At 40.6% G+C, this 25,422-nt stretch overlaps 1 protein-coding gene across 2 annotated transcripts in view; it reads right to left on the reverse strand.

Annotated features, from left to right (window-relative positions):
• Window positions 1-684: 684 nt before the first annotated feature.
• The window catches only part of CACHD1 (cache domain containing 1), a 223,768-nt gene continuing 199,030 nt past the window's right edge, over window positions 685-25,422 (reverse strand). For both annotated transcript variants that reach the window (XM_024233337.2, XM_054554386.1), the window contains exons 17-27: window positions 21,968-22,090; window positions 20,399-20,498; window positions 20,192-20,308; window positions 18,095-18,255; window positions 17,673-17,759; window positions 16,678-16,794; window positions 15,380-15,531; window positions 13,935-14,096; window positions 12,362-12,439; window positions 11,599-11,700; window positions 685-2,418 (exon numbers count right to left, since the gene is read on the reverse strand). In XM_024233337.2, the coding sequence (XP_024089105.1) occupies window positions 2,180-2,418; window positions 11,599-11,700; window positions 12,362-12,439; window positions 13,935-14,096; window positions 15,380-15,531; window positions 16,678-16,794; window positions 17,673-17,759; window positions 18,095-18,255; window positions 20,192-20,308; window positions 20,399-20,498; window positions 21,968-22,090 (1,438 nt within the window). In that variant the 3' untranslated portion in view covers window positions 685-2,179. The remainder of the gene's footprint in view (window positions 2,419-11,598; window positions 11,701-12,361; window positions 12,440-13,934; window positions 14,097-15,379; window positions 15,532-16,677; window positions 16,795-17,672; window positions 17,760-18,094; window positions 18,256-20,191; window positions 20,309-20,398; window positions 20,499-21,967; window positions 22,091-25,422) is intronic.

Genomic DNA, 25,422 nt, shown 5'->3' on the forward strand with positions numbered 1-25,422 from the left:
TCTCTATTAAAAATACAAAAATTAGCTGAGCCTGGTGGCAAGTACCTATAATCCCAGCTACTTGGGAGGCTGAGGCAGGAGAATCACTTGAACCCAGGAGGCAGAGGTTGCAGTGAGCTGAGAGATCATGCCGCTGTGGGTGACACAGCAAGATTCCATCTCAAAAATGAAAACAAACAAAAAAACCCAAAGGATACAAAATGTATTTTGTTATTGTATTTGTATAGATGGTACCTATTTCATTTTTAAGCTCTAAGTTTTGTGATTCTTTTCTTGAAAGCACGAAGTTTTCACTGCACTTCTCCCTCCTCAATCAATTTCCTAACACAGAGTTTCTCAACCTTAGGAAACAAACTAGTATCCCATGAAGAAGTTTAATTTTCTGGGAAAGCAGGAAACTCATTTAATCCTTCTAGCAGTTACAGAAGAACCATTTGTTATTAGTGACATGGATATAGATTCTCAGGAAGGGAGAGCTATGTTCTACACATTTTTATCCCATTATACTGTTAAGTTGTTTGCATATTTGATCTAGATGGTCAAGAAGCCCTGGAAGTTGACTGTAGCACTGAAAGGAGGTCTATTTTCAGTTTGGCAACTGACCTGCTAGGTTACAAAGTGAATGTAACTTGCCTTGAGGCACGAGGAGTGGTACATTAACAAATCACTGTAGCCACTAAAATGGTCTGTTGCATACAGTTTATTTCACTAGATTGCAATTTTATACACAGTATGAAGGGGTTTCCTGATAGCACATATATAGTTTACTTTCTGTACTGCTGAAGAACCAATTGTTTTTTTACACTGTATCATAATACCCTATCATTAAAACATTATTCAGTGAATTTTTTCCAACTACACATAAACGGAGATTTACCACACACATTCTTTACCACAGTGCAAGAATGTCTTTATAACATATTTGAATCACAAAATGTGAGTCTAAAATACATCACTGTAATTAAAACACTACTTTAAAGTTACAATGCCCCATGTTATAGTAGCCAGATTTGATTAATCCCTGTATAAATCACAAAGCAATTTGGTGGATAATGTCTTGGCTAACTGGCAGCAGCTTTTAACCATGATATTAAAAAAAAAATTCTTTAATTAAGAACCAGACTTTCACAATTTAGAAAACTTCTTCCCTTATATGTCAATATTCTCAGTCAAAATGGGACATTTAAAAATTTGTAGTCTCTAAAACAAGGAAAATAAATCCAACCCTCCCTTAGCTGAAAGGATGCGGTTCTAACATTAGGTTTCGAAGAAACCTAAGAATAGCATTGTACGAGGAGTGGAAACAAGTCATAAGAAACATAACATTTCTTTTAAAACCTTTTAGATTCCTCTGCCCCTCCCCATCTCTGTTAAACACAGAGAAAGAATACTGCATTACAAATAAAGATGTGTTTCCGTGAAATGATGTAAACAAGTCAGAGAGAAAGATTTCTTCATTTTCCTATTTTGTGGAGTGGGGCAGTGGGATATCAGTTAAATAAGAAATAGAGCTCCTTAATCAAAGAACCACTTCATTACACACAAAACAGCTCGGGGCAACTGCTGAAAACTTCTCCTGTGTTTCCTTTCCTTTTCCCCAAAGTTTGAGAATGTTTGAAAGTTCAATAAATAGTAGAAAAATAATCCTTTACTTAGAAATTTTGAGATGCATCGTTTAGAGCATAACATGAGCTCCATACAGCAACTGTGGTATCCAGGTACCGCTAAGAAACAAAGCGAAATCTTCAATGCACACATTTGTATCTGCATGTGCCACATTCCAGTCTCTGGGTGAGCAGATTTTTCTCTCTTCCAGTTAAGGAGAGCTGAATGCTTCTGGCTCTTCGGAACATTCCTCTGGCTCAGCTTCACTTGCAGGTTCCGTCTGTGTTTGGAGGTTCGCCTTCTGTTCCCTTCCATTAGTGTTATGGCAGGTTCGTTCATCAGGCTTATTTCCCCTCCATTTCAGAACCAGCCTCAGGTCTTCACAAATGTGACTGTGTTGTTGTTTCTCTTGTTTTTAACCATGTCGACAGGCAGGAGGAAATGACTCAAACAACTCTGCACAAAGCACAAACACAAGGGAGGTCTCTTGCTGTGGGTTTTAAGCTGGTTCTTTTTCTTTCCAGAACATTCTGTAGCTCCCAGATCTCGTCTTGGAGTGGAGGTGAGGAGATTGTTAGCATTCTGCATCGACAGTGTGTACCGTGACAGCCGCCTGTAAGTGGTGGCTATGATGAAGTGTAGGGTGGTGTGACCGGTAGTGGTGGAACTTGTGACTTAGTAGGGCAGCAGTCTGAGGGGGGGTATCCAGGTCTAAGTCCTCATCATGGTTTCCCACATCGACCCCGGCTGACAAGGGGTCATTGTTGCATGGAGGATTTTCACTGTCCTCCTGTGGGCTCATGGTGCTGTAACCTAGAAAAAGAACAAAACAAACACACAGCTGAGAGCTTCAAGACGCAGACAGAAGATTTCACCTACAATTTCTAGGGCACTGGGAGGTATTCCTGTCTTTGCAATACACAGGTGCAAACACTGGCAGACTGTCAGCAGATGCTAAAGTAATTTATTTTTAAAGAGATTTAGTGATAACTCTTTTTTTCCCTTAAAACAATGACACAATAAATACATAACCACTTTAGACAGCTGAGAAAGTACGGAGGAGAAAAAAGAAAATAAACAAGAACCCTTATCCCAAATCCCCAAACCAGCAACACAAAAATGAAAATCACACTATATCCCATCATCCATGGCTAGCCACCACTGGGGACCTATCTTTCTACGCTTCTACCTAAGATAAAGATAATCTTTTTTATTAAAGAAATCCAAAAAATGGACAGCTTCAAGAAGAAGATCTGAACAGGACTCAGATCAACTGGGGCTGGTGCGGAAATCTGGGCTTCTGCCTGAATGCCTGAATGTGATGCCACAATAGAACAAAAAGAACCATCACCATCACCTGCGCACTTGCTCGGTAGCGGGCACTTGTGTCAGGCAATTCTTGCACACCAATGGTGATATATTTTAATATACATTTTACAGTTCAGGGAAATGATTATCAGAGAGGTTAAGGAGTTTGCCCAAAGTTCTAGTGCCTAATGAAACACTAACTCCACATATACCCACGGCAACTAGCTGTGGAATCAACTATTCTCTGTCTTAGCTGCCCCCTCTCCCCCATTTAAATTTAATTTCTTTTGGTATTCTAAGTAATACATGTTTCAAAGGCAAATACCCTTGCTGATCAAAGGATTCCATTCTGAGATTCCTGGCATGTTTTTAAATATTGCAAAAATCTCCTTTAAACATTTTGAGAAGCAACAGCTCATTAATATTTCCACTGCATCTACAGTTAGCATCAATCAGCACTTACCCGTGGGTAGTGCTAGTCACATTCATGGCTGCAAGATTGATGTCCTTGCATGCAGCCAAGCAGGAGTCATTTGTGGTTGAAATTGTATGCTCTGTGCAAAAATTCTGTCCTCAATGAAACATTACTCAAATGATAGAATTATTTAGCTGTCAGTCCAACTTAACAAATATTTACTGTGTACCTATAATATACAAGTCACTGTGTTGGGCACTGGAAGACATACAAAGATGAAAGCCTGGTCCCTGCACAGGGAGCTCAAAAGCTAGTGTTTGAGAAATGAAACAAATATAAGCATTGGTCATTCACTTATTCATTTACTGAAGACCATTATGGGGCTGGAGCGGGAGATGAGGAAACATGAATAAGAGACGTCACCTTTCCCTAATGACTTTACAGTTGAGTTTGAGACAGATGCTCACAAAGCAAAGCCTCCTTTTACACAGATAATGGTAAGTGCTATAACTGAGGTATAATTAAAATCCAGAAGAGGGAATATCTAATTCTGGCTGGGGGAATAAGGAATCTTCAGAGAATGTATATTTTAGTTGGGCTTAAGTGGATGAGTAGGAGTTTGATAAGTGGATATAAAGAAAGGAACAGGATGACCACAGCCATAGAGGTGCGGATATAAAGGCCATCCCTGTTCCGCGTGGCTTGGATGAGTGCTAGCAGGTAGCTGGAGAGGAGGGCAGGTGGGTGGCATGAAGTTAAGTCAGATCATAAAGCCCATGCGAAGAGTAGCAAATGGAGAGACTACACAAGATACTGAGCAGGCCAAAAAATGGCATGGTCATTTGTGTTTAGAGGATGGTGGTTTGGGAGATGAAGGGAAAGGAAAGACAGGGAGCAGTTAGGAGGTTATTTCAACAGCCCATGTGAGAGATAGAGAATTAAAACTAGGGCAGTGGGATTGGACAGATGTAAAAGCTATCTCAGTGGTGGAGGCAAGAGAAATGGGTAAGTCATCAGATGTGGGGGACTGTGGGGGTGAGGAGTAGTGAAAGGTGACTACAACTTCAAGTTATAAGGATAAGAAAGGACAACTCACAGATTGAGTCTCAGGAAAGAAGACAAATTTTGTTTATGCACAGCCTGATTTTGAGAGTCTGTGGGTCACATATGTGGAGATGTCTAGCCAGAATCTCAGAAGTGTCATCTGCAAATTCAGGGCAGAAGAGAAAGTGTTCACTGACATATGTGTCCACCATAAGCAGGGTCGGGCCTCGTTAGTACTTGGATGGGAGACATATGTGTCCACCATGACTGAGTGCCTTCTTGGTGCCAGGTGCCAGGCTAGAGGTTGGACAGGAAAGGGCTAAGGTGAGGCCTCAGCTCCTGAGAGGCCCATGGGAAAGAAGGGGAAACACCCATGTGCTAAAACAGAGGCACACAAAAGGAATTCCAAAGCCAATGAACTTGGCTTAGATCCTTGAGGAGGTGACAATTGGGTAACCCTGATGGGAGAAAAGGGGCTCAGTAGGTAAAGACGGGGTGTAAAGGTACCTCCAGCAGGGCCCAAGCACATGCAATGGTACAACAGCTGGAAGGGCTCTGGTGGCTTTTGGGAATGGTGAAAGCCTGGTGCTGGGGGTGGGGGCGGTGGGAGATGGCACTGGACAGATAGGCTAAGACCAGGTCAAGAAGGCTGGCTGAAGCTATGAGCTATGATCTAGTAGTGGACAGTGGGAGTGGTCAGGGGGCAATGGGGAGGCTGGACAGAAGGAAGGTGGGGATCAGAGGCTCAGAGGACAGGGTGCTGGAGCATGGGCCTCGAGGAGATGGCAACGACATGAAGTAGGGCAGTCGCAGTGTGTGGACTGTTCAAGTGCACAGTAGGCTGGATTTGGTGACCAAATGGACTTGCCTGATGAAGACGCCAGGGAGCTGACATCCTTGGAAAAGGTCAGATGCTGAGCAAATAGTGATGCCTTTACCCAGGATTAAGAGACCAGGAGCCAGAATAGGCTTCTCAGCTTTAGCAGTGCTAGGTCTGGAGTGTTAGATTGGATGCTAGGCTCCAAAACCTAAGTCACAAACTGCTGTGCATGTTGAAACCACCTTATGCTATACATGTAAAGGATTAAAGTAGAAAACAGGATTTTCGCAAAATCCCAGTGATTATTCAAACACTTCCTGGATAGCTTCCCGTCTCTGCTCATTCACAAGCACCCACACACTAACTGATAATTCATGTTAGCATTCGAGGTGTTAGATTCATGGTGGCCCTTCTGCTTGGCTCACCCTCCCACCTTCCTCATCTTGCTATTGTGCCTCATGCTTCAGTTGGAAAGTCTTCTCTGGGAAGCTTTCCCAACCTATTTCCCCCACCCACCTCCAGTCCTGCCAGCCCACATGGGGGCTGGTGCCCCTTCTGTGATTTTACATGCGTTCTGTGCACATCTCTTACATTTTGCCATATTATAATAAAAAATATAAGGCTATCTATTCATTAGCAAATTCTTTTTTAAATCGTAAGTTCCTGTTTATCTTTGTATCGCTAGTATTTAACACAGTGACTCACACAAAGCAGGAACTTAAAAACAACTGCTGCCCCACCCCCCACCAACGTACACTATACTCTCAAAGCAACGGCATCAATGAATTTTGTAGTTACCTGTGGCTTTGCCTGGTAGGACATTCACTAGTCTCATCTAATAATGCAGACATTCTAGGATACACTGGGCTCTGTCCAGGGGTTATGACAGAATCCAGTGACACTCTGAACCTGGCTGGTCACAGATCCTGGGTTCACATCCAGGACGGTAGTGATGGTGCAGCTGTCTCCAAGGCAACTCAGGAGGGCACCCATCTCTTCATCTCAGGATGGCACCCCCATCTCTTCTGCTACTGCTTTCTGATAGGAACCTCAACAGAGGTGCTTTCAGAGTAAAACTCTCATACTAAGGGCATTCCACTTAATTTCCTTACTATGATACCATCGCTCAACCCCTCTGTAACTTCCTCTTATTTCAATCATTAATGGAAATCTGAAGGGGTCAGGGGAGCAGGGAATAGCAAGTTGTGGAGAAGCAGGAGAAAGACAAACACATTTTCTTATTCAATAAATTAATTGTTTACTCAGCGCCAGGCAATTCTGTTGAGCACTGGGAAGGGTGATGAATTAAGACAGACATAGTCCCTGACTCATGGAGGAAGAGGCACTATTTGAAACACAAAGGATATTTGCAAACACTTTCAAGGAAAAATTTCTTTACTATCCAAAGGGTTATATAGCAAAGTGTCTGCAAATACAATCTCAAGTGGGAAATGGGCTTTAGAAAGGAGGTCAGGCATCTATCAAAAAGAGCCGAGATTAGGTTTTTGTTCTTTGACAGTCTGCTTATGTATTTATCTAATAGCTCCTAAGAAACTTCGTTTGATTATAAGGGGGTGTGACGTCCCTCTGGGGACTCACTCACCATCTCGTGGCCACAGAGAGTAACTGCAGGAGAATGTTTGTGCACCTCTAGAAAATGGTCTTATGTTCATCTACAAAGTTTTTTGACCAGGTTTTTAAGGTTCAGCATTTGCTTTTTAAGTATTTTGGAATTTGCCACGAACTAGGAAGAAATCTTCCTCTACAGAGAAAAAAATGTAGCCTAATATACACTTACATAAAGTTTCTGATGAGATAGTAACTAAAATACAAATTCACGAGGAACAAATAACATATAGGTGTTTTTTGACTTAAAAATAAGCCAATAGATGATTGGACAGAACACGATATTTTTAAGAGAAATGGGCAAAGCAGATAGATAGTTGAAAACATACACAGGTAGTAATTGTTTCTAACCTCCACTTGTGAGGGTAACACTGCTGAAAATCAATCATTCTAAGTGGTCTTAGACTATGGACCAAAATGATTCTACTTTCAAAAAACATTCTCAATTGGAGTGGTTTTTCTTAAGATACAACAATTAAAATTAGACTCTTTTGAAAAACGAAATTCTGTTGGCCACATAAAATATTTCTAAATAAAAATACACCCTAAAGTTTCTAAGTTTAGTCTGGTAACATTCAATTTTCATTCAATTCTAGGATCACAACTCTGAACCATACCATGAGAGCCTAGGCCGTTGTGTAGTCATGTATTTATAGACTTAATTCTTTTGAGTTTCCTTTTGTGTAACACACTCAAGGATTCACATGGAAATACGCTTATCAGGGAGCAGAGAATCATGACACCGCAGTCCTACCAGTTCAAGGGCCAGTCAATGCCACGTTCCTCCATGGGGTTTCCCATAATTTACTCGCAGATAAAAGTGAACTCTCACCCCGTTCCTTCTTTGTTCTACTCTTTTAAGGAAGCTGTCATATTCCACCTTTTATCAAGCATATGAATACATGCATTCATTTATGGCTTCCTTCTAGACTGTAAATTTCTTCAGGGCAGGGTTGGCACAGAGGTAGGGAGGTCAACCCTGAGCACCGTGCCTATCATATGTCATTTCATTTCATCCTCATTGCAACTCCACCCAGCATTATTATTATTTTTTATTTTTTATTTTTTTGAGACAGCTCTGTCTCAAAGAGCTCAAAGAGTTCTTGGCTAGAGTGCAGTGGTGCTAACATGGCTCACTGCAACCTCGACCTCCTGGGCTCAAGTGATCTTCCCACCTCAGTCTGCCGAGTAGCTGGGACTACAGGCACGCACCACCATGCCTGGCTAATTTTTTTATTTTGTAGAGACAGGGTCTCACCATATTGCCCAGACTGCAGTAAAAATTTTTAATCCTACCTTAAGTATTAGGAAACTCAGGTCTAAGGTAGCTCACTAAGGTCTCAACAGCTTGTGGAAAAAAAAGGGGGAGAAGTAGGCTTCAAAGTGAACTGGCTTTACCCTATCTCCTAAGTTCTTCCTCTACACCAAGCTGTCTTGAGGAAGTAACAACTCCCATCTGTAGCCCCCTCCACAGTGTACTAGGGTATAGTCATGCCTTGTGTAATGACAGAGATACATTCTGAGAAATGTGTCCTTAGGCAATTTCATCATTGCACAAATGTCACAGAGTGTACTTTCACAAACCTAGATGGCACAGCCTACTACACACCTCGGCTATATGGCATAGCCTATTCTTCTAGGCTACAAACCTGTGCCACATATTACTGCAATGAATACTGTAGGCAACTGCAACACAATTGTACACAATACTGTAGGTAATACTATAGATATTTATATATCTAAACACAGAAGAGGTACCAGAAAAATACTGTATAAAAGGTTTTTTAAAATGGTACACCTGTGGCCGGGAGCAGTGGCTCACGCCTGTAATCTCAGCACATTGGGAGGCTGAGGTGGGCGGATCACCTGAGGTCGGAAGTTCGAGACTAGCCTGACCAACATGGAAAAACCCAGTCTCTTCCAAAAATACAAAATTAGCCGGGCATGGTGGCGCGTGCCTGTAATCCCAGTTACTTGGGAGGCTGAAGCAGGAGAGTCGCTTGAACCCCGGAGGTGGAGGTTGTGGTGAGCCGAGATCACGCCATTGCACTCCAGCTTGGGCGACAAGAGCAAAACTCTGTCTCAAAACAAAAAACAAAAAACAAAAAAGGTACACCTGTATAGAGCACTTACCATAAATGGAGCTTGCAGGATTGGTAGTTGTTCTGTGTGAGCCAGTGAGTGAGTGGTTAGTGAATGAGAAGGCCTAGGACATCAGTGTACACTACTGTAGACTTTATAAACACTATATATACTTAGGCTACTCTAAATTTATTAAACTTTTTTTCTTTCTTCAATAATAAACCTTTGCTTACTGTAACTTTTTTGCTTTATAAACTTTTAAACTTTTTAAACTTTTTCACTATTTTGTAATAACAGGTTAAAATACAGACACATTGTACAGCTGTGCAAAAATATTTCCTTTTGTTATATCCTTATTCTATAAGCTTTTTTCTAGTTTAAAAATTTTTACATTTCACTTTTTAAACTTTTTCATTAAAAAACTAAGACACAGCATCTCCAAAAAAAAAAAAAAAGAACAAAAAACAAAGAAAATCCACGAATATAACTAAATGGTGATAAAATACCAAAAAATTTTTTTACCACAAATGAGATCCTTAATATGTAAGGAATGATACAGTTTTGAAGTGCAGTGAGCTGAGATCGCGCCTTTGCACTCCAGCCTGGGCGACAAGAGCGAGACTCCGTCTCAAAAAATAAAGCACAAAAACGAAAAAATTAAGACACAAACACACACATTACCCAGGCCCACACAGGGTCAGGATCATCAAGATGTCACTAGGCAACAGGAATTTTTCAGCTCCATTATAATCTTATGGGACCCCTGTAGTATATGCGAAGTGTTGTTATGCAGTGCATAACTGTGCATAGCAGATGCCAATATATCCACCAAATAGGAGAGGAGAGCATACACAGATGAGCAAGAAGTGTGCCAACAAAACAATTAGATTTCCTTGTTTAATGGGTGTATATAGCTTTGCCTCTAGGCATCACAGGGACATTAACTCAATGCCACCATTTTTAGTGACCCACGTACTGGTTCAAGGGATGCCAACACGCATTTAAATTCTACTGATTTTATGATGTATTTGGAATATGGGGAGTGTCAATGCCTTCCCGTTCTTTTGGTGTTGCATTCTGTCTGCATGAGAAACTATTTTTCATTCCTTGGGGATAACACGGATCCAATTATGATGAAAAATGAAAGGAACCAAGCCCTTAGCTGGATGCCTTAGTGTTCAGATACTGACACTGCACCCTTCCTTTTATCTAAGCTGTTGCTTCATATGCCATTTTACTAAGACAATGGGAAGGGCTAATGGAATGTCATAAACATCACTCAGAATCCTAATTTGGTATTGATGCAATTCCTATTGAGGAACAGAGAGAAAAAGGATTCAGTATTTCAGAGAGAGAAAAGAATTCAGTATTTCTGCTGAATAAGAAATTATTTCTGTTGAACTTTAGTAGCCTCAAACCTGTTTTATTATTCAAACGAGCAGGCACAGAACTGCCTGGCAGCAAGAATTTATGCAAGTTCAAAGGTTTGTAGGGAAAAAAGCAAAAAAGTCAAAGAAACTGAAAAATTTAAGTTCTGCTGTGGTTCTCCATAGAAACCCAAAGTTTCTATTTAGTTGGTGGGAATAATGTCATTCAAAGCCCAAATTAACAGTCTCCAATTTATAAAACAGAGCTTTAGCTGCTCTTATTTGCCAAAGGGAGTTTGAAGACCTGGCTGTAGTGTAAAAGGTGACGCTGGTTGCTCTGAGGAATATCTATTTCTGCATTTTTTAGTATAGATACAGGGAACACAGTGTTTGAGGACTTTTTTTTTTTCCAGGATAGGTGTGAAAAAAGCTAAGTCAAAAAGGCTGAAATACATTATTTATGTATTTAAAAAAGGACTTGATTCTAGGAGGAAAATACAGATTTCTGGAAAATTAAACAGCTATCTTAAAAAAATAAAAAGATTTTACAATGGCAGGAAAAACACTACCCACGCCTGTTATATTTTTGTGGAACCGTGGCAGTGATGCTTATAGACTGGGATACATCTGCTGTTCTTTGCAACAATGAGCAATATGGACTCTGAGATGGAGAGAAGCCATGTGGGATGGCCAAGTCTTTGGCAGAGCATGTGGATTTCATAAGTTACCTAGCACTTGGCGCCTCTTCATGATTTGGTCTTGACCCTTCCTGAGCATCTTATAGGCACTATACAACTCCGTGACTTTGTACACACTGGTCTTTTGGCCTCTAATATTCTTTGCCCCTACCTTTTCTTTAATCACTCCCTCAAGGCTCAGTGCAAATGTTGCTTCTTGCTTCTTTGGTGAAGCCTTCTCTGAGCTCCCCAGACCATGCCAGAGGTCAGGGCAAGAGAATGCTGGAGGACAGCACAGATTCTTGTCATGCCCCAAGGGGACATGACTGAAAAAGCCCTTAAAGATCCTGCTGTTTGCCAGCCAACACTGGAGAGCGGGACCTAAGAGGATGCTGATTTTATGGAAAAGCAAGTGGGATGGCAAGCAGGCTCCCTTTAGACAATATGAATCCTTCTGTATGGAGAAAAACTGGAAAGCAATCCGTGTGCCCAGAGGAGTGCTGAGACAAGCAAAACTGTCCTTGGGCTCTTATAAACCAGTGGCATGCTGGGGTGTGTCTTTTTGGAAAACCATGTCAAAATAGGGTGTGAGCATCATCCCACAGGAGTACATGAGGTTCCTCGGGTCTTCAAATGCAGGAAGCTAGACCTTACCATGATCACTTTCTGTTCCTGATCGACCCCAGTAGCGGCGCCTTCTTTCTGGACTGTGTGCATGTCGTTCGATGACCGCAGCTATAAACCGAGTGTTGCTGACTGTAGGAAGCCAAGGACAGGTAATGTCACTCTTATGCCAGTATCTCCGTTGTTTCAAACACATTTGCTCTGAGAGGGCTCATTTACATGCTGGGAGAATTCTCTTTGGAAAGCCAGAATAAATCATTTTTTAAACAATTCTGGGGATTGGGGTGCTGATTTTAGAACTGGTGCAGTGAGAGGTATTTAATTATATATCTCCAATGTGCATCAGGAAGCTATGGTCTAGTAGGTGAAGGCCAGGGTGTCTTAACACTAATGGAAATCTCTTTTGATAAAGAAAATGCTCTTTTTTCCTCCCTGAGTTGTACATACTAGTTAAGGGATTTTAAAAAAAATGCATACCTGAAATTTCCTTTTCTAAAATACTATGGTTGGAAAATAACAAGCAAGAGAAAGAAAGGAGAGGGTGAGCTGTTTTAGGCCAACACACTTAATGCAAAAAAAAAACATAATAAAATCTTTTGAGATTCTCTAAAACAAAGCAAAGACCTACACGTACTCCTAACAAAAAAGGATGGAAAAAAACAACTAAAAAAACCCAGCCACCATGTCAAAGCTTCTTAAATTTTAATACAAGCCAAAAGGATATAAGAAAGAATATTTATTCTGGATTAGCCTCCTGCTGACACATTCTGCAGCAAGGCACCTGAATACTCACTGATGCCTCTGTCTTCATGGCTGTCGTCGTCCCTTTCATCTCTGTCATTCTCCAGGTTGGACATACGCACTGACATTTCTACCCATCATTAAAAAGAGAGAAACATGACTATTTAATCAAACAAAATCACCCGCTTTAATACCCTGCTGAGCGCTTGTTTGATGGCTGGGTGACAGTATTCCATCAAGAATGAATCCCATCTTAGAAGGGAATGAACTGATGCCCCATTTTTCTTTAAAGGAGGAGAGAGCAGGAATCCAAAGAAGAAGAACAAGTAATCAAGAGACATCTGAAATTGATTTCTGAGACAGGAGGAGAAAAGAGGTTGATTGAGGCCAACAAATCTTTAATCCTCTACTAAGGTACTGAAACAGAAGGAAAGGGATTGAAAAATGACTGACTGTGTTGGTGAAATGGTGCAACAAAAGCCTCCAAAAGGCCAGGCATAAGCTAACACTGGATGACGGTCATCCTCAGTCTAGCTGAGTCTCACCAAGGGAAGCACATGGTGATTATCCCTGTTACTAAATCAGGCAACATTACTCCATGATTCCCCTTTGGGCTTGTGGCCATAGTGAAATGTTTTAACATCAACCTGTCATTACAGCTGTTAGAGTGAGCTAAGTGGCCAGGAAGATGAGTTAACTTCATCTCCAAAAAGGTCAGGTCAACACATCCCTGGGGACTGGGGTTTTAGGAAGGATGGAGATGGCCATTAAACAGTTTTGTTCCCTGCAAACAGAGTACAGATACTGCACTTAAACAGAGTATAGATACTGCACATGGTATTGAGGCCATGATTATAGGTGAATCATTTTGTACTTGGCTTCGATGACTTTTTTTTTTTTTTTTTTCAGATGGAGTCTCACTCTTTCACCCAGAATGGAATGCAGTGGCGCAATCTTGGCTCACTGTAGCTTCCATCTCCTGGGTTCAAGTGATTCTCCTGCCTTAGTCTCCCAAGTAGCTCAGACTATGGGCATGTGCCAATGCACCCGGCTAATTTTTGTGTTTTTAGTAGAGGCGGGGTTTCACCATGTTGGCCAGGCTGGTCTTGAACTCCTGACCTCAAATGATCCACCCACCTCGGCCTCCCAAAGTGCTGGGATTACAGGTGTGAGCCGCCGCACTTGGCCGACTTATCCTGTTTTAAGAGATGTGATTATTCAAATGTGTGTTTATTCACACTACATAACGGCAGCTGCAATAGAACAGATTATATTCTTGCCATTAGTGATCTGGGGTATCTTTGATTTGCCTGTCTTTTTGGAATTGCAAGGGCAGCACATTTTCCCACTCAGCATCCCAGCTACCCTGACTGGCTTATTGCAGAGGCAGGCCACTGGGGGCTAATGCTGGTAAGGAGAGGATCCAAGGATTTTTCTGGGGACCAAAACAGAGCTTGTAGGGTTTAGGCACTGAAGAAGAAAGCAGGCTTTGGGGACTTCCAAAATGACTCCACAGAAGCTGAAAGTATAGCACTGTTCTGACAGTTCCTTAGAGGCTTACATAACCCGCCACTGTCCTTCTAGCCTGGCTGCTGCCTCCCCTGTGGGGTTCATTTTGAGCTCACCTTGGGCAGCAAGAGGAGACATATGCTGATGGCTCCGGCGATGAATCTGGTGGCGGTAGGCGTACACCGCCAGGACCAAGACCATGATGCATCCCATGATCCCTCCAGCCACAGGACCCACAGGGGCGCTTTTAATCATGTTTAATGTGATCACCTCATCACCTTCAGTGAAAGAGCAAGAAGATGTTCCTTGTTAAGATTTCCCAAGTGGGGAAGAAAGTAAGGATGGTGAGATGGGAGGGAATAGAGTGGGAAGGGGGTTGGGGGAAGATAAACAGATGCTTAGTTAGGCTTTGAGTTCCTCAAACATGACGCATGGGAACGTGGGAGTGGAGGCTTCATTTAATTCCTGGTTCTCCAGTGTTGGTTGCTAGGCAGAGCAGGAGCACAAATGGCAAGAACTGCTGGGAAGAGTGAGCAGTCCAGAAGAATTGCTTACACAGGCAGCATCCAACACCAACAGAGTCCTAGCTCCCTGGGGTATGAGTTACTCTTGGAAGAGAGGAAAAGTCACCTAGTACAGAGTAACCATTGAAATAAAAGGCACCAGGTCCAATAAATATGTGCTAACTGGACCAAGTTTCGAAGCTTATGGGTTTCCTTTAAAAGGCCATTTGTGCTTTCCAGATAGGGAACTGCACGTGAGCATAGAAAGTGATTTCTCAGAGCCAAGTCACTTTCACGTATGTACCCTCACCTAGTTCAGTAGTAACATACAAGCTCAAAATCCTTCCTCATATATGAGCTTTTCTTCTAGACAGGCTGATGTAAGTGATGTTAAAAATCAAGGTATTAACTAAGGATTTAAATATTTGACTCTACTGCCATCTAAGAATTAGGACTTGGTGCTAATTCTGGAAAGACTGAAAAAAAAATCTCAGGTAAGCAATCTAATCTTGGCAGTATTTTTGAGGTCTTGGAGACTGATCCCGGGGGCTCTCCACCCCGTGGTGTCCCTGTGCTTCATCCTAAGCTGTCCCAGCTGCACTGGGTAGCTCTGGCTTCTGTTGACTCCAAGGCCCCAAATACTGATTTGTAGCTATAAGACTTCTACCTTGCAAAAGTTGTGAGTGAAGGTTTTAGCAGGCACTAGACATACAGTGGTCACTCTGTACATGGCCCTGTGCTTCTGACAGCTGGCGTGCATATCCAAACAGACTCCAGAGTTTGGCCATGCAGAAACCAGGCCTGATATTTATCAGAACAAGCTTTATGGGAATGAATTCCAGGCTTGTAAAATTTGGCAGGACAGATGGCCACTCACTCTCTCTGCATAGAATATTTAGCCAGTTCTGAAGGTAATTATCTGCCTTGGTTTTGTAACTAAAGACTACTAGCAAAGGAATCAGGGAAGTTGGGAAGAGGATTATTTTAAGATGTCCTAGTATATAGGCAGGAAATTGTATATTCAAGAATCAAATTGTTGGGGTATCCAACAAACATACCTATTGCTCCCATGTCATCAACGTAGGGACTTTTGGCTCCCACAATCCCCCCGAAGCATTCTTTCTGGGGGGCACAGTAGGATTTGTCCAGGTGAGTCTTTCCATCACTGTCCACCATGCACCATTCACAATCCAGCACCCCAAAACAGTCCCTGCCAGAAAAATAATACTTAGTCTTCTATAAAGCAGTGTGGGGCAGGGGACAGCCCTTAAGTGTGGGCATCAGACAGTTCTCAGGATCTCCATTACTTACTAGTGCTGTGAATTTCTTGAGCTTTAGTTTCCTTTCCTTATAAAATGAGAATAGCAATAGACTGCCAGGGAAATAACTGTTTTATGCCTCTTAACAACTTGGAAAGGAGAGAAATAAAACTGCTCTCTGTGAATTAAATAATGACATCCACACATCATGGGGCTATTCAAAATCATCTTACAAGACCAGACAGAAATGACCCCAATGTTTGTTAGACTCTGGCTTAACATCCCCCAAGTGTGGGGTCATTTAAAAAAATTTAAAAAAAGTCCAATAAGTTTGGAAATACTTGGCCAGTTACCACAGGTTTCCTCACTGCCAATTTCTCAGAGCCTTTAGTGTATTACATGCATTGTGACTGTCTCAAGAGAATATAAGCAGTGTCAGCATTTCCCAAACCTAATTGGCTTGGGGCTACTGTATAACATCCCAAATTAATCAGTTTGACGCCACAATTCCTTTGCTAAAATACACACACGAAGCAGAGTAAGCTATCCCTCTAAACACTGTTTAATAAAATGGCAAGCTACAGCTACAATAAGCTAAAAACCAACTCCCCTTTACTTAGTCTACCACAGCCACTATTTCCATAATGTCTAGTCCCAAACTCCTAATCCCACCTGAGGAGTGGGGAGAGAGCAGGGAACATGCAGTTTTTAGTTCTCAAAACTATCATGAAGCAGATGTGTTTCCTAAGAAAGGAAAATAAATGAGCTTCAAAATATCACACCTAGAGCCTTGACCACTGGGTTCTGCTTCTGGACCTCAGGGGTTCCTCCTCCCTTGCCCTGCTGCTTCATGCCATGGCCCCTCACACTTCTTTTATTTCAAGAAAAACTCCCATTCACAGATGAGGCTACTAACATATGGTACACACGCTAAATACGGGTAATAAGTGGGAATGAGACAACATTTAATCCGGTGGATAAAGGCTTATGGAAATCAGTTTCAGATCTGAAAAACTGACATACCTTTTTAAAACATGAAGAGTAGGAATAATAAATATTAGCTGGAAAACCTCAGTTCTTTACTAGGTTCTGCTTACCCACTTTCCAGCCTCTGACTGCACCTGCTGTTGACACACTGGTGAAGAGCATCTTGCAGGCCAGGATCAATAGCTGTGTATGTCACCGGCTCCTGGTGGACCTCGCAGCTTGGGTTTCTGTGCAGGAGGTAAGTCTGGAGGTTAAGACGACCACCGCCCACATTCCAAACTCATGCTCCTGGTCCTTAACGGCAGTCAGACAGATTTGGGTTTGAATCCTGGCTTTGCTACTCAGTGTGCAACCTTGTATCAATTACTTAACAACTCTGAGCTTCAATTTATTTATCTTTATGTACAGTAGAACTAATACAAATAACCTAGGCAACATGATGAAACCTCGTCTCTACGAAAACTACTACAACAACAAAATTTAGACAGGCTTGGGAATCAATGCCTGTAGTCCCAGCTACGAGGGAGGTAGAAAGGTGGGAGGATTGCTTGAGCTTTGGAGGTAGAGGTTGCAGTGAGCCATGATCGTGCCACTGCACTCCATCCTGAGCAACAGAGTGAGACCATGTCTCAACAAACAAATGTACACACACAATACAAACACACATGACACTCTTAATTTCTAGAGAAGGGGTTTATCACAATTTATTTTCCTGGTGTTAAAATCTGTCACTGATATAAATAATGCTGTAGAACACATCATACGTATGTGAAAAACACTTGCATATTTATCACAGGGTTAATTAAAACAATAAGTGACAATGTGCATAAAGTACTCAACACATGGTAGACAATTGGTAAATGCTTGAAACATTCTCACATTTTTTTGTATGTAGCACATACACTCTTAATACTTTTATAGCAGTTAAATTTAAACCTTGAAACAGGCATCATTTTATGGCACTACGGAGCTTGAATTCTGGCTCACTGAACAGTTAGTTCTATCATTAGAATGAATCATCTTTATACGCCCTAACTGAAAACAAACCTATAAGAGACTCACAGTATTATATATGTATTATTATTATTATTATTAATTATTTTACCGGTTCTCTGCATTGGTGAGGTTGCCAGTGCACTCATTGACCTCTAGAGGGCACTCACAAGGACATTCACATTCATTTTGTTCCATTCTGAAAAGCAAAAAGAAAGTTACTATGCAGGAGGTCAATGGCAAACTGTTAAGTTGTACATGTGCTGGGGAAGCAAAATAATGAAGCTCTGAGCTAGTTTAAAAGAATAGTAAAAAAGAAGTTACAGCCAAAGGTTAAATACATAAATGGCCTTAATCCATTGTTCTTTGGACAAGGATGCTGCAAACGGCACAGCTCTAAGTGCCTTTGTAACTGTGTCTTTTCTTCAGGACACACACCAGCACTTTCTGTTTATTTTGACTTCAAAATGCCTGACATCAGTTGAAATATTAAACAGTGTGGTGAACACAGAATATGACCCATTGCATTTTTACCGGTGACAGTTGAGACAGAGTCGGTCCACCATGCTGCAGGCACAGAAGGCAAGAGAGTCGCAGGTTTCATTGACAATGCCAACAAACGCGTTGGTTCCTGGGATCCTTGCTAATCTGTATTTGGAACAGTGGCTGCCATGCACAAGGTTCGTCAAATCCCCCTACAGAACAAATCAAGGTATCAGAAATGACAGACAGCAATGCAAAGACTCAGCCCCACCTTGGTGAAAACAACTCTTCAACTACCTATGAAAAATAGCTTAAAATAAAATGTTTCTGATTACAAAAATCACTGTTAAAAAATATATAGTCACTGTTAAAAATTTAGAAAATAAAATTATTCCTAATCAGAGATAACTACCATTGAACAGCTGTGTATATATTATGAATTCTTTTATCTGTGCTTGCACAAATATAAATTTTATAGCTGTTATTAAAATCTGCTTTTTCTTAACACATAACAATATACCAGGAAAATGAATACTTCAAGAAGCAATAAAAGACAATTTTCAGGGAAGGAATAATTTAAAATTTATTCACATGCAAACGTAATTAACCACAAATTGCACATTTCCCTTTTTTGGGTGATGAACCTTTTTCCTTTTATAATAATAAAATTATTTAAAAATCAAACCTAAGAGGCAAACTTCTGCTTCTAGAATATTTAAATAATCCAACTAAAGCAAGTATCCCTTTTCTTCATTCCATAACAAGAAAACGTGATAGCAAGTGTCTTGAATTGCCAATTTTGTTTACCATATTAGAAAATCAAAGATTCCAAAGTGGTATTGCAGAGTTGCGTGTAATCATTTTTCTGCATGTGTGTCAGATACACTAGGCAAATTATTTCATCTCAAGCTTGTTTCATGCCATTCACCCTGTATATATGCTTGGTGAGGATGAGCTTAGTTCTGAGAATCATAGCACTGAATGGGTTTTTAGAGGTCTACATGAATTTCTCACTGTCTGGAAGACACCTACCTCTAGAACATAAGCAGTAACATAGGCTTGGAGTCCTGACAGCCCCAATACCCAGGAATGCTCTAATTCCATTTGGGAATAACTTGGGCCAATAAATTATTCAAATTTGCCTTTTGAGAAGTATCTACCTGAGTATCCTGGCATTGTGTGCTGAAGACTCCAGAAACCATTGCATAAATAATAGAAGACACACAGAATAAGTCAGACTTTCCTATGACAACCTTACCTGGCAGTCTCATTTGTCAATGTCTCCTTTAAAAATAGTGCTTCTCAAAATGGTATGGGGTCTGAACAGGGTAATAATGACTTCCCTTGCTTTGAACACACCATTCTATTAACATATTCATGTTTTAAAGTACTCTTTTCCACCAGATAATTGCTTTCTGCAATTGAGTTTTTGAGACTCAGTTTAGGATTTTTAATTTAACCAAGTACATTTTAAAAATTAATTACATACTTAATGACTGACATAAATGCCTATTCTAAATAAAAAACCTACTTCCTGTAAATAGCTTTTTGAATGTTCTTTCATTCCCCATTTTAGCTTTCTCCCAACTAGGATTATTTATAAATTAATGAGAATGTCCTTAAGATCTTTAACCATAACCAGGTAAATTTGCAGCAACTCAAACTACACGGAGTACTCTAAGCGAAAAAAAAGACATTATTTTCAGATGATTTACATGAGAGTTCCCATCTCATAGAGCAAATGATCAAGAACTGACCTAACTTGGCCTTGGGAATTTAAGGAGCCCGAGTGATCTCTAGAAGGCAGGAAGAGAGGAACACATGGTGCCACACATATTTATACAAGACTGTGGGAACCAACTTCAGCAGATATTTCAAAGGGCTTAGACTGGGTAAGTCTTTAAACAAACAAAACCAAAACAAAATACCAACTGAGAGACCTTAAAACATTCACTTTTCTACTCTGAGCTTTATATCTCCCAATCGTCAAACTGGGAACTGGAACTAAGGTCCTGTCTCCTCCTATCATTCTATAGTTCTAAGGCAATGAAACAGGTAGGGATAATATTCAGACACTAGCCATTATTCCAATTCATGTTCCATAATGGGATGGAAAAATGAGAGTGTTAAGGAATCAGATCAACTTACCGCAAGGCTGGTGTTGAATTTATAAAACCTCTGGACCGTTCTGTCACTGAAGCTGTTGCACAGGTTTTTCTTTACAAAGTTGGGGTGGTTGAGGATATCATTTGCTACCAGGGGCTCCTACCAAGGCCAAAGAGAACAGAAGACATATGCCATGTAGTGAGCTGCAGGCGGTTGGAGAACGGAGCAGCTCAGCTTTGTGACAAATACCTTGTGGGTGATGTGCTGCTGCTCCACAGGTGCATGTCCTTTGGGGTCGATGAGAGTCGGGTGCGCCACCAGATAACCCCTGTCCTCCATTATGAAGCACCTGTACCAAAACAAGTTATGCCCCTCATTCATATCAGCTGTTTTTTTTTAAAATGTATTCAGAGAGCATTTATCTTGCTAGACCTGAAACAAATTGCATTTATCCCAGGTTCTCAATAAATACTCATTGGAAAAATGAAGGGAAGCTGGCAGGCAGGTAGACAGGTACATGATTTTTGAGGTTGCGGGTCACCTAGAATAGAGGTTAAGGTGAGAGTTACACCTGACTCTGTGGTCATCTACATAGTTCATACAGAATGCACCCACCCAGTCCAAGTAAGATGGACTCAGACCTTTTGCAAAGATGTATGAATGGGAAGTTTGTTCTTTTTTTCCACGGAAGCAGATCCTAAAGGAAGTAGACTTGAGTACTTCTACCGACAGATTTGAAGCATATAATTTCTTCTTTCAATGATAAATACACACAAAATAACAACACGCAGGGGATGTATAAAAATATACAGTAGTCCTTCTCCCTTATCTGTGGAAGATATGTTCCAAGACCCCCAATAGATGCCTGAAAGTGCCGATAGTACTGAACCTTACATATACAGTTTTTTTTCCCTATATATATCTACCTATGATAGTTTAATTTATAAATTAGGCCCAGTAAGAGATTAACAACATTAACTAACAATAAAATAGAACAATTATAACAGTAATGAAAGTTATGTGAATGTGGTCTTCCTGTCTCTATAAAAATATCTTATTGTATTATGCTGTGGGTAACTGAACCCTCACAAAGCGAGACCAAAGATAAGAGGGGGACTACTATATTTAATCTATATTTGATAGAAACAATAAATGAAGCTAGAACTGCTTTAATCAAGACTATATTTTGCTTTATTTTACTTTACATTAGTGATATCAGTTTGCCAGGAATTCTGCATTTCCCCATAAGGGCCAATGACACGAAGCGTGAACCATGAGATGGAACTAAGAAAGCTATTTTTAAAAGCAGCCTGCAATAAATCAAGGGTATGCCCTTGCTTTGATCAGACATGTTCTTTTGAAATTCAGGAGGCACGGACTTTTGGTTCCATGGTCTCTTTCTGGGGAAATGTAAAAGGAACAGTCTAAGCAGCTGAAAATGTCACAAAGACTTTCGTTTAATGACAAAGTTAACATCAAAAGTCCTACCCAAGAGAGTCCCCTCTGGTCTTTCTAGTACCAAAGATATGGGAAGCCTCTAATTACTGACTTCCAGGGAAACAAGAGCTTTTGGTGCATTCCTTGCTACAGTTACTTTTCTTGTTGTGTGCTGAGTCTGTCTAAATCATAAACAGTATGCATCTCAGAAAAACGAAAGAAGAGAAAAAGAACAAAAACCATCTTAAGAGGATACCCAAGCCATGAATTAGATTTCTAGTCCTGACCATAGCTATGTGGTTCCCATTCAACTAGAGATACCTGACATGTATTTTTAAATTTCTGCAGCCAGAAAGGAAATAGCATCCCTAAAGCGCTTACCTTATTTTGTTGCCACCATCTTGGTTACACACTGGTAATAGGTCCATCAGAACTTTGTAGAAGTACCTGAGTGTGAAGTCAATGCCCATCACAGCCACAGTGTGCCCAGAAGACAGCTGTGTACTTTATGTGAAAAAGATCAATGAGAACAATAAGCATGGCTTATTTAAAGATAAAAGCTATGTTCAGTCACAGGGACATTGTTTGGTATTAGAAATACCTTCCCACTGTTCCTCCCTACTTTTCCCACCTACAAAAACGATCAACTAAGTGACTGATTTAACACAACATGGAAATTTTATGAGAGAAAAAAATTTAAGACTTAATATAGGACTGTCTAAATAAGAGTGGCCCCAAACCTGAGCAGCTATGAAATATGATGTTCAGAGAGTGGCTCGACTGACAAAAATATGGGCACAGAGGCATCAGGTGGGAGGTTGGATGCATGACTACTACGGTTACTTCCAACAAACCCCTAGATAAAAAAAAAAAAATCCCCTTTAGCAACACCCTTATTATTTACTTCATTTTTTAGATAAAAAAACTGAGATCTCACAAAGGTTAACTGACTGGCTAAGGTCATACAAAACTTAGGAGGAACAATGTCTAGTCCAGTTTTCTTTCCACAACATTAAGGTTGACTCTACTCCGAGCACAGCTCATATTCTAGAACAAGACTCTCCTGGTCCATAGGCCAGTGCTTTCTCCATTCCACCCTGCTACTCTCAACAGCCAAGGAAGAGAAAATTGGGCAGTAAAACACAGTGCTAACTTGTTTGGCTCTGGAATCAGCAGATCTGAAGTCAAATCTTGGCCCTGTTGCTTTCTATATATGTGGCTTATGGAATGCTGTTTCACCTTTCTAAGCTTCAGTTTTCTCATCTGAAAATGGATTCAATAATAGTACCTACTTTATAAGGCTGTTATTGGGATTAAATGAGATGGTGTATTTATAGTGAACACCTAAAAAAATAGAAGCTAAGCTAAAGAAAACTAAACAGTGAAGTTGAGCCCTCAGGCATGAGTTGACAATAAACTTATTACTCCTTCAGAGAAAATGCACTTCAAGAAATTGCTAGGTGTGTCAGAAGTGTGGACTTCTCACTTGGAACCTTGGCTCTTTTTAATCTATGCTCATGGGTAACTGGGAGGGCATGTGCTACTTGACCAATGAACTCCCCATACTCTTGTGGCTGAGAATTTGCAGTTTACCCAACATAGGACTTTCTAAGAGCCTAATATTTAGCATCACCCACCTGCCTAATTTCTTTAATCACAAAAACCTTAATTATTTCTCATAGCAATCTTACAAGGCATTATAGTTTCCAGAAAACTAAAGCTTGGAGAAATTAGTTATTTGTCCAAGGTCACATAGTGAATAACTAGTAGAAGCAGAAATGTATTTATCATTTTTGTAAGAGATGGGGTCTTGCTATGTTGCCCAGGCTAGATTCAAGCTCCTGGGGTCTCAAGTGATCCTCCTGACCCAGTCTCAAGTAGCTGGGATTATAGACACACAACAATGGGCTGGTGGAAGCAGGGCTTTAAACTTAGTGTCTTCAACTCCAAAGCATATACCATGAAGTTATACTGTCTTCTTAGATCTGCAGAGCATTCAAGAGTTTCCAAGCAACTTGACACTATTTAACTATCTGTGAAAAAGCCATAAGGAATCATAGTTTCCATTTTATAAATATAAGATTAGGCTTAGAATGGCAAAAACACATAAGATAGATCAGACCAGTACCCACACCTGGCTCTTTCTGCAACCCTACAGCTACCTTGGTGAAAAATAGCACTTAGGTGTTTTGGTATAAGGTAATTTTATTTCTAAACTTCTCTTTTATAACTGCCATCTGCTTCAAAATGATAAACATGCTAAAGCAACAGCATGTATATTTCCTACGTAAGTCTAGGATTCATACTTTCACCTGCATTTCAGATGGGTACACTGTTACCATAGCAACTCATAAAGAATGATATTGGAAAAAAAAAATCACACCAAACCTATATTTCTAAGTACAACAGACCAGGCTGTTTGCAATACTTCCATGAGATTTTCACAGCCAAAGACACATCTAACCAGTCCTTTACTCAATGATTGTACTTCATCTCTAGCAGCACCACCCTTCTCCAAAGAATGCAAACCCAGATTCTCAGGGCACTAAAAATGTGTATGAAAGAATCACAAGAAAGCTTACTAAGAGTAACTGATAAGTGAGTGTTGAATTAGAAAATGCCTCTAATTCTCAGCCAAACCACTGAAAACTGAGTTCATGGGACTGCTTCATGACAAGCTGACTATTAGCTTAAGCTTTCTCTTCTGACCTGCTAAAATGTCAGAAGTTTAAAACAAAAATAGCATGATAAAAATAACTGCCATTTATTTGGGACTCGACCTTTTAAGTACAGTACTAAGCACTTGACATGCTTGCATCATCTCTAATTCTCATCCTATCAGTTCAATGCAGGTATTACAGCCTCTGTTTTACATATGAGGTCAGCAAGGTCACAAAACATTATTATAATTTAATCTTTAAAAATAATCATTTGAGATAGGCTCTAATATCTCACTTTCCTAAGTGGGGAAACAAAGGTGAAAAGGAGTTTGTTTATAGTCATGCAAACAGTAAATGGCAAATCTACTTTTTGGGAGTAGAACCATATGTTAGGAGGGATGAAGTTCTCAAGCTGGCACCCAAGGTCAAAATCATCAGTAATCATTTGAAAAAAATACCTTTGCAAAGCCTATCTATCCATGCATCCATCAAAGTCATAGTTACTCTGCTTGAGCACCATAAGAGGTAGTTGACTTGCATTTTAAACTCTGTTGATTGAAAAATACACAGCTCTAAATAGTAAAATCACACTCTGCTAAGCAAAATATTCAAACAACCAGGTGCATGGGATTTCATATTGCACAGGGCAGGAGCATTTATTCTGGGGAATATACACTCATTGAGTGACTCAGGAGGCAGAACCCAGGACTTCAACTGCCATTTCTTGCTCTTATTATATTCTAGTTAAACTGGGTAGGTTCAACCATGATGTAAAAGCAACCAAATGAGGGTTTTGAATCTGGAGTTTTCTCTTTTTTTTTTGAGACAGAGTCTCACTCTGTTGCCCAGGCTGGAGTGCAGTGGCACATTCTTGGCTCACTGCAACCTCTGCCTCCCAGGTTCAAGTGAGTCTTGTACCTCAGCCTCCAGAGTAGCTGGGATTATAGGCATGTGCCACTGCATTTGGCTGAACCTGGGTTTTTCTTTTCTTTTTTTTTTTGAGATGGAGTCTCGCTCTGTTGCCTAGGCTGGAGCGCAGTGGTACGATCTCGGCTCACTGCAACCTTCGCCTCCCGGGTTCAAGTGATTCTCCTTCCTCAGCCACCTGAGTAGCTGGGACTACAGGCACGCACCTCCATGCCCAGCTAATTTTTGTATTTTTAGTAGAGATGGGGT

This window comes from Pongo abelii, chromosome 1, assembly GCF_028885655.2.
Source record: "Pongo abelii isolate AG06213 chromosome 1, NHGRI_mPonAbe1-v2.0_pri, whole genome shotgun sequence".
NCBI lineage: Eukaryota > Metazoa > Chordata > Mammalia > Primates > Hominidae > Pongo > Pongo abelii.